The 10049-nt window shown below is 41.7% G+C and overlaps 1 protein-coding gene across 1 annotated transcript; it reads right to left on the bottom strand.

Moving 5' to 3' along the window:
• Nucleotides 1–4341: 4341 nt before the first annotated feature.
• On the bottom strand, nucleotides 4342–5907 carry LOC113126792 (CD209 antigen-like protein A). Its single transcript, XM_026300939.1, has 3 exons — nucleotides 5806–5907; nucleotides 5368–5510; nucleotides 4342–4567 (listed from the first exon to the last, which is right to left on the bottom strand). Exons 1-3 carry the CDS (start codon nucleotides 5864–5866, stop codon nucleotides 4454–4456), a joined length of 318 nt encoding a protein of 105 aa, XP_026156724.1. The 5' UTR covers nucleotides 5867–5907; the 3' UTR covers nucleotides 4342–4453.
• Nucleotides 5908–10049: the final 4142 nt, after the last annotated feature.

The raw sequence follows: 10049 nt of genomic DNA, 5'->3' as shown, positions 1-10049 counted from the left end.
TCAATTTCGATGCCATAGGTCAGAACAAGATCAAGGGTGTGATTAAAACAGTGGGTGGGTTTATTAACGTTTTGAATTAAACCAATTGAATCTAATATAGAATTAAATGCAATGCTGAGGCTGTTATTTTCAATATCTACATGAATGTTAAAATCTCCCACTATAATGACTTTATCTGATCTAAGCACTAAATCAGACAGGAAGTCTGGGAATTCAGTTAAAAACTCTGAGTAAGGAACAGGTGGACGGTACAAAATGACAAGTAGAACTGGTTTTTGTGTTTTCCAGTTTGTATGTGAGAGACTAAGAGTGAGGCTCTCAAATGAGTTATAACTGTTCTGAGGATGAAAGTTTAATAATAAGTTTGAGTGGACAAAATATCAAAGATAAGACAAACTACAGTGGGTACGGAAAGTATTCAGACCCCTTTAAATTCTTCACTCTTTGTGTCATTGCAGCCATTTGCCAAAATCAAAAAAGTTCATTTTATTTCTCATTAATGTACACTCAGCACCCCATCTTGACAGAAAAAAACAGAAATGTAGAAATTTTTGCAAATTTATTAAAAAAGAAAAACTGAAATATCACATGGTCATAAGTATTCAGACCCTGTGCTCCGTATTGAGTAGAAGCACCCTTTTGAGCTAGTACAGCCATGAGTCTTCTTGGGAATGATGCAATATGTTTTTCACACCTGGATTTGGGGATCCTCTGCCATTCTTCCTTGCAGATCCTCTCCTGTTCTGTCAGGTTGGATGGTGAACGTTGGTGGACAGCCATTTTCAGGTCTCTCCAGAGATGCTCAATTGGCTTTAGGTCAGGGATCTGGCTGGGCCAGTCAAGAACGGTCACAGAGTTGTTCCGAAGCCACTCCTTTGTTATTTTAGCTGTGTGCTTAGGGTCATTGTCCTGTTGAAAGGTGAACCTTCGGCCCAGTCTGAGGTCCTGAGCACTCTGGAAGAGGTTTTCTTCCAGGATATCTCTGTACTTGGCAGCATTCATCTTTCCTTCAATTGCAACCAGTCGTCCTGTCCCTGCAGCTGAAAAACACCCCCACAACATGATGCTCCCACCACCATGTTTCACTGTAGGGATTGTATTGGGCAGGTGATGAGCAGTGCCTGGTTTTCTCCACACATACCGCTTAGAATTAACGCCAAAAAGTTCAATCTTGGTCTCATCAGACCAGAGAATCTTATTTCTCATAGTCTGGGAGTCCTTCATGTGTTTTTTGGCAAACTCTATGCGGGCTTTCATGTGTCTTGCACTGAGGAGAGGCTTCCGTTGGGCCACTCTGCCATAAAGCCCAGACTGGTGGAGGGCTGCAGTGATAGTTGACTTTGTGGAACTTTCTCCCATCTCCCTACTGCATCTCTGGAGCTCAGCCACAGTGATCTTTGGGTTCTTCTTTACCTCTCTCACCAAGGCTCTTCTCCCACGATTGCTCAGTTTGGCTGGACAGCCCGGTCTAGGAAGAGTTCTGGTCGTCCCAAACTTTTTCCACTTGAGGATTATGGAGGCCACTGTGCTCTTAGGAACCTTGAGTGCTGCAGAAATTCTTTTGTAACCTTGGCCAGATCTGTGCCTTGCCACAATTCTGTCTCTGAGCTCCTTGGGCAGTTCCTTCGACCTCATGATTCTCATTTGCTCTGACATACACTGTGAGCTGTAAGGTCTTATATAGACAGGTGTGTGCCTTTCCTAATCAAGTCCAATCAGTTTAATTAAACACAGCTGGACTCCAATGAAGGAGCAGAACCATCTCAAGGAGGATCAGAAGAAATGGACAGCATGTGAGTTAAATATGAGTGTCACTGCAAAGGGTCTGAATACTTATGACCATGTGATATTTCAGTTTTTCTTTTTTAATAAATTTGCAAAAATTTTCTACATTTCTGTTTTTTTCTGTCAAGATGGGGTGCTGAGTGTACATTAATGAGAAATAAAATGAACTTTTTTGATTTTGGCAAATGGCTGCAATGACACAAAGAGTGAAAAATTTAAAGGGGTCTGAAGACTTTCCGTACCCACTGTATATCTAGCTGCAGTCCTAGGAACATGACAATATCACCTGTGCCTCCTTGTTCTCCAGTGAATCTAGAACATTTTGATCTCCTTGATCACAGAGCTCTGGCAGAAACGCTTCTACAATTAAAATCTACATCATGCTGCCTTGATATTTTACCAACAAATTTTTTTAAAAATGTTTTTAACAGCTTAGCTCCAGATGTATTGCAGATTGTCAATAGTTCTCTTCAGTCAGGGAAGTTTCCCCAGGCCTTAAAAACTGCTGTTATAAAACCTCTTCTTAAAAAGCCTAATCTAGATGCTTCAGCAGTAAGTAACTACAGGCCAATATCAAATCTTCCTGTACAAAGAGCCTGAAGTGCCTGAGACTGGTTAGTTTTTGGAAGCAGGGCTCCTTCCTGAACTGAACTGCTCCTTCCTGCTCACTTCTTCAGCACCTTGGACAGTTACAAGATCTGCCATTCTCCATCCAGCCACCAGATGTCTCTGGATATCCATCCATGATGCCATCTTGAATAAACTTTATCTGTGCTTCCTGTCATCTGACCCTCTACTCACCAGCACACCTGCTCCTCACCCCCTGATCACTCTCCCCAGTAAATATACTGCTCTGGTTTCACTTTTATACCATAGACTCACAGCTGTTCCTGTCTCTTCCTGGTTTTCCCTGTTTGTCCTGGCTTTGGATTACTCAGCTGTTCTGGACTCTGGTTGTTGTCTTAGTAGAAACATGACAGAGGCCTTTTTCCAGCTGCACAGACACTGCTGCATCATCCTGAAGAATTCCCCAGACACACTGATGATATTAGACAATGCATTTGGTGAAGAAGCCTTTAATAGTTTGTTGGTTCTTTACAGTATTTTCTAATGTGGTTAATGTGACACATGTTTAGATGAAGAAAAGATCCTGGTCCAGGTAAAACGAAGCAGATACTAACTCCAGGTGTATCAGAGAAAATGAAGAAGACACTTTGAGCAGTTTGAGCAGCAACAGACTCATGAATGAAGCAAGTAAAGCAAAGTAAAGACAAGCTGCAGTTCACTTTTATTCTAACCTTCTGTGGGACGACAGAGTCAGTGAGTGCACATGTAGTTGTTGTGTGGACGACTTCCAGCCCCACTGCTCTGTCTGCACCATAGAGCACAGAGGGACAATGTCTATGGAATCCAGATGGTTGAACATGTGAACTAATGGAAGATGACTCTGAGGCTCATGCAGAGCTTTTCATAGTTTGGTGTCTTTGGTCTGATTGGACAAACAGCTTCATCCCAACAGTCCACAGCCCTCTGTCATCAGCACGACCAGGAAATCTTTTTCTCACAGATCCAGGTCTTTTTATTATTATAAGGATAATAACTTTGAGTCCATTTTCCTTGTTGGTCACAACATGATCCATAGTACCCGTTCGGGGGATTTCCATGTCCTGTTGCCCAGAACCTGTGGACAAATGAAATATAGTTTTAAACTGGGCTGAAACTCCTGATTATTTTCATATTCACATAAACTTGAATCTCACTTTGAATATTTCTGATTATTTCAGACTATTATTGAATCATATTATTTATGAAAACTGGATCCCGGACTTGGACATGGCATCCATTCATTCCAATGAAAGTTGCTCTGCTCATACTCCACAGATCTTTTCTCTGGTCCTGGTCTGACTCCTGGTTTTTAAGCTCCCTGCACATGCTCAGTAGGGTTTCTCTGAAACAGCTTTAAAGGTTTGACCAATTTTAAATCTTAATGCTTGAAAAATGAATGACAGAGAAGTAATAACGGAGCTGGTGCAGTTTGAGGTGTTGAGTCAACAGTTGGACTCATCAGTTTTCAATGGTCGTCTATGAGGAAAAGACTTTGTGGGTTGCAGGGATTTTAGTTGCAGTACCTCAGTTTACCAGCAGGACAAACTGGTTGTAAAGCTGCTCTCTTAATCCATCCCTGGGACTAATGGTCATATTCAGCTTTTTCCTTCATATGTTCTTCCCTTTCTAAAGAGCAGAGAAGAGGCAGGTCGTCCTTCATGCTGAGCTAAAGTTAAAGGACCTGCAGTCACATTTGTTTTACTTGTGAAGTTGAGAAGCAGTTTGTTCTTTTCTGTCTGAGGATACAGAGCAGCACACACGTTCAATAAGCTGAACTGTGACCAGGGCTTTGAAGACTTTCTGAATCCTGACTCTTTCAAACTGAGTCCTTGTTACTGGACCTCATCACAGACTGCAGATGAACAGAGCTCAAGTCCAGCTCTTCATTCAAACACTCAGTTTTCTTTTCACGTTCTTTCATTGGATTCAACATTTGCAGGTTGTTCCAAAGCAACACTGAGAAAATCCTTTGAACATGTGTTGCTGTCCTGCCTTTAACACATGGTTCTGTTAGTTTCCAACAATGACTTTGATGGCACTGAAATAGAAACAAAACACTGGCTCACGTTTCTGTCAGCGCTGATCCGTCCACCCATTTCCAGGTAGATGTCTGTGTATTTTCTCTGAATAGACCGATCCAGGACTGTCCCTTCACATTCAGCTTTGTGACAAATTCCTAATAGTTGAGAAAAGACAATAATTATTTCTCCATTCATAATTCAGTATTTCTGTTGTAGTAAAATCGTCCTGTGAGTCTGTCTGAAGGAAAAACTTAATCTGCTGCAACTTTTCTTTTCCTCCATGGAGCATAAATCAGAAACAGCCAAAGAACTGATGAAGATCAGCTCCTCTCATAGACCGACCGTTGTCACAGTAAAACCAAAGTTAACATGTCATTTTATCAGAATGTGTTTTTCAAACCAACACACACATTTGGAGGGTTTTTGAGATATTGAGAATGAATTGAATAATGAAATATTTCCCTTACATGAACTTTTGTCTCTAAATTCTCTGAACCATTAGAGCTCAGTTCATGCAGAATCAGTCAGACCTCCTGTTTTTGTCACTTTAACCAAGACTTTTGTGTTTTACTGCAAATGTGCAGTGACCTAAACCAACTCCAAATCCAAAAATACCAATCCAGGCCTTAAAATCTCCAGTATGTGAAATAATAATATCCATGGCCTTAAAATCAGCTTCCATGATAGTTGATGTAGAAAAGCAGCAGTGACGTGGACCCAAATGCCTGTACAGTCCACACAGGCAGAGCAGGTTGAATTCCAGGCCCTTTACTAGAATCACTAGTCAGTGAAGAGGTTTCCAGTTGTGCAGCCTGAAAGCTGTTTAACCAGGCAAATAAATCCATCAGGGTCCAGACAGGAGGCAGGTCCCAGACTGGCAGCAGGTCAGAAACACAAGGAACAGATCACTGGCAGTTACATCAGAGATCACACACACAGTAACAAACACACTCACCTGCTCCTCTTTGCTGTTTATCGACACCAGATCAGCTCCTTTGTTTAGACAGTCTGTCCTACTTTCATCCCAATATTTCTCCTGAGTGGATTTAAAGTAACAGCTGCATCCAAATCTCGTCCATCCTTCAGGACACCACTTCCCTTAATGTGAGACAAGTTTTTTAAAGCCAGTTCATGTCATTCAGTGTCAGACTGATAAGACTTGTACTTTCACTGTGTAGGTTCAGATCTTTCTGTCTCCACTTTTCACTTTCAGGTTCTTTACTCTGTAAATACGACGTCACTCTCATTTGAAGTGATTACCTCCAACACAAATATCCACACAGCAAAACTGTTCAACTACATTAGACAATTAGAATTCAAAGTGACTCTTCAGTGATATCATAGAAACTGGTTTAATTCTGATATTTGATCATAGTTTTTAAACTTTTCTCACCTTCAGTTTTGTCCTTCAGCTTCTTCACTTCTTCCTGTAACTGACTGTTGTTGGCTGCCATGTCTTAAGAAAATCAGCAGCAGATAAAACATGAAAATGTTGATGCAGTGAGAAGTTGGATCATGTGTTTTATGGTATTTGCCTGTTAGTTTAAAAAAAATCTGACCTGCAGTTTTATTCTCCAACAGTGAGTAGTTTCTGCTCAGGTTGTTGTTTTCTAATGTCAGTGAAACATCTGATGAGAAAAACAACAGAAGAAACAGACGACATCAAATCATTCTGCTTTATAAAGACATAGCTGAGTTACTTCCTGTGTTTTATTAACCATCACAGTCACAGCTTTAATCCAGAGTTCAGTTATTCATCAGTGAGCTGCTGTCCATCCTGGCTTCTGTCTGTCTCTCTTGTGTCCTCTGGGACTCCTCTGATATATTTCACCCTCACATCTGACACAGACTGAATGTCTGCAGATATGTTGAGGGACAAAGAGCTAAAAAGCACCTGAAGCTGTTTTGGACCAGTCTTCATAGAGACACAGAGAAACAAAGAGCTGAGCAGTTTCTGACACAGGAAATGTGACGTGTGATCTGTGCAGGTATTGAGGTTTAGACTTGATGAGGAACTAACACCTTCAACATGTTCTGATGTTCAGTCGTATGAACATTCACTCACTCAGACTTTTTACAGCAGCTGCACTGAAAACTGTCAACTGTTGTCACCAAGCAGATGAATTCAGTTAAAGGAATAAAATAATTAGAGCTCAGTGAAAAATGCTGAATGAAAATGTCTCTGTGTATTTTGGCGTCCTCACATTTTTACACAGGAGGACGACGGTGGATTGTGTGTCTGTTTCTTACAGTGGAGTTGTGTTGTGAAGGGATCACTTCACAGGCAGTTTGGAGAGGAGGACTGATCACAGCCACCAATGACTCTTTGCCTGGACATATGTCAGTATTATATGAAGACAGACTCAAATCAGGGCAGCAGGGCAGTGATGTTGGGGGGGAAAGTGTCATCACTGTGCTTCACAGACCAACAGTCTCTGTTTGGCATCATGTGAACTTGTTTAGTGTTTGCTGCTAATGAGTTGAGCGGTCGTGTTGAATCTTACAGTGTATGGACAGGGAGATGATCCCAACCATCATCAGAAGGCACAGCACTCCCAGACACACTGCAGCTCCTCTCAGAGGTTTTCTTTGGACTGGAGGATGGTTCTGACTGTGTGGTCCTGCACAGGCAAAGCACACAGAGCGAGTTTAACCAAACACAGCTACACTTATTACCCATCATCCTCTGCTTCTACCATTAGACCTTACCCTCTAGCATCATTGGTTAGATCTGTGGCTGTGGTGGCGTCTTGTCAACAGTCTGTCAACAGCGTCACTGATGTGACAAACTATTTTAACACCTTTGTTAAACCACTGATCTGACAGTTTCAGTTATGATGAACCACTGAATTTTCCACCTGACACCCTTGAATTAAAATAGTCTTCAGTCTGTCTTAGCTGTACGGATGTGGTCATTGTGCACGTCCCACTTCTTCCTGCCTTGTGGTTGCTCTTTGTGCTCAGTGTAAACGTGTCTTTCCCAGAGTTGAAACAACACTGGTCAGTTAAATGTTCCATTTGATAAAAGCAGCAACAGAAGACGTGAAAAGCTGTGGTACTGTACATTTTGTCAGCAGCTTGTTAACAGAACATCATCCGACTGACTTTAGGAAAGACTTCATACTGCACATGTCGCTGTATAGAAACTAACGTACTTAGATAGTCACTTACCTCCTTCCTCAGACTGAAAACCAGTGGGATCATCTCTGATATTGTCTGCATTCTTGTAGATCTGCACCTCCCTTTTGTTGTGTCTCACCTTCCGTGAAACATCTGGTTTGGCATTTTTGTTTGAGGACATCTTCAGAGGACTGAGACAGCTGATCAGCAGATAAACTTCACTTTCTTTTCCCACACTGTGTTGACTGGCTGCTATACTGCAGTAAAACCTGTGTACTAGTATAGTAAACTTTGTTAAACTGTGTAAATCCAGATGCTGCTGTTGGGTTTCTTGCTCTGTGTGATTTAAGAACATTCAGGAAGTAGCAGCAAGACCAGTATCACTCACACCCCACCCCTTTACTTTCTTATGCCAGGAAGCTGCATCGTCCAGTCTTTGCATTGATGAAACTATTTAGACAAACTATAAAAACCATGTGAATCTAAAACTTTGGGAAACTGAAAGTATTTTCTAAGTTTTTCAAAACAGCAAGAGTTTGGAAATCCAACATGCATGTGTTGGTAAAAGACGTGAGCACACACCCACACAGAGCAGGTTATCAGGAAATGTTTTTCTCAGCAGCAGAGCAGTGTAGTGTCTGCAGGTCAGTGCAGCGAGGAGCCAACACTGTTCACTGGACAAACTAAACACAAATCTGATCAAAATCATCCTGATTCCAACTTTCCTGTTGACATGGACATGGATCTGATGAGAATCCATTTTCTTTGAGCTTCATGTTTATTGTTGATTTTATTTGTCATCACTTGTCTGTTTTCAGTGAAGAGGGCAGTACAGATTGATATGAGCATTCTGGTGCCCCCATGTGGTTGAGCTGTATGAAGTTTTCTGTCCTGAGCTGTACTGAGCCAAGTCAGTGTCTTCAACCACTTTGACCTTAGACCTTTTATATATGAGCCACAGTCCACATTCAGGAAGTGGCAGCACAAACACTTTATTTTCAGCTGTTCACATTGAGATTGTATACAACGATCTGTTACCATCCCTGTCGAAACAGAAATCCTTTCCTTCCATTTTCCATTCAGCCACTAAATGTCTCCACATTCCCCCCCACCCCCCCTCAACTAAAGACACACCTGTTAACACTCCCCTCATGGCCCAGCAGCCAGACTACATCTGTACAGCCTGTTATTTGTCTTGGAAAACTATGGTCTTTGTGAAAACATTTTTCTGACTAAAGAGCCTGGAGTCCTGGAGACTGGTTAGTTTTTGAAGCAGGGCTCCTTCCTGGCCTGTATCTACACCCCAAACATGTCACATTGACTTTATGTCAATTTAGGACCATGTCAAAATTCCTGCCCTTTATGTTTTGTTCCACCTCTTTCTCTGCGTTCACCCTCATTCTCACTTCTTCAGCACCCTGTAAAAGGACCTGCCATTCTCAGTCCAGCCACCAGATGTCTCTGAATATCTGGATATCCTGGATATCCAGCCATGATGCCATCTTGAATCAACTTTGCCTGTGCCTCCTGTCAGCTGATCCTCTGCTCGCCAGCACACCTGGTTATCATCCCCTGATCACTCTCCCCAGTAAATATACTGCTCTGGTTTCACTTTTATACCACAAACTTCCAGCTGTTCCTGTCTCTTCCTGGTTTTCTCTGTTTGTCCTGGCTTTGGATTTTTTAGCTGTACTGGACTCTACCTGGATTTTTCATCTGTTCCCTCAGATCATTTGCCGTGATCGGACAACTTGTGTGTTTCCCTGCACGTTGCTATCCACCTGTTTTCCCTGCCTCACCACAGGCAGCTGTCCTGTCTCCTTTTGTGTTCACCCTATACACCTCAGACTTCAGTACAACTCTAGGTCTCGCCACCTACAGAAGTTCTCTAATGACTCTGCAGTGAAAATCACAGGCAAACATAAACAATAGGACTTTTCCATCAACACCACATGGCTCCAACTTCATGTAAGATCTAATCAATGGTGATCATTTTGGTTGATTTGCAGTTATTTCCACATTATATGTCTAAAGTCACAGTCAGACAGTGACAAACTGATGAAACCAACAACAAACAGATGCCCATAATTGAAACCCGTTGATTTTTGTTTGACCTTCGTTAATGTCCGGTTGAAAATCTTGTAAATATAAACATGGTTGGCAAATAGTTACCGGGGAACAAAGGGAAGACTGGCAAATCTGCCAGGGTTAAATTTCCACCGTAACATGAAATGAACAAAATTCAGAGTCGTTTTAACACTGAGCCGATAAAAACTAATTTAGAACAATGTTATGTGAAGTTTATTTACTGGACTACGAACATTTTCAAGTGTTTTTTTCCTGTTTTAAACCGTTTTTGGTCGAAGTGTCCGATTGCTAGCATAAAGTTTGTATAGCATGTGGTTGATTTAGCGTGATACGACAGTCGGGAGGATCTTACTGACACTGCGAACTAATATCCGTGAGAATTTTTAATGAAGGTGGTCTTTTTCTTTCCAATGGGACTTGCTGAAACTC

This window comes from Mastacembelus armatus, chromosome 11, assembly GCF_900324485.2.
Source record: "Mastacembelus armatus chromosome 11, fMasArm1.2, whole genome shotgun sequence".
NCBI classification, from domain to species: Eukaryota; Metazoa; Chordata; class Actinopteri; order Synbranchiformes; family Mastacembelidae; genus Mastacembelus; species Mastacembelus armatus.
This window is presented reverse-complemented; position numbering and strand designations above follow the sequence as displayed.

Bases quoted from the DNA above. Each gene is read 5' to 3' on its own strand.
- LOC113126792 (XM_026300939.1), bottom strand. From the start codon at position 5,866: ATGGCAGCCAACAACAGTCAGTTACAGGAAGAAGTGAAGAAGCTGAAG. The intron at 5,511-5,805 runs GTGAGAAAAGTT...TCTCACATTAAG, and splicing joins GCTGAAGGACAAAACTGAAG to GGAAGTGGTGTCCTGAAGGA. The intron at 4,568-5,367 runs GTGAGTGTGTTT...CTCAACTATTAG, and splicing joins TAAACAGCAAAGAGGAGCAG to GAATTTGTCACAAAGCTGAA.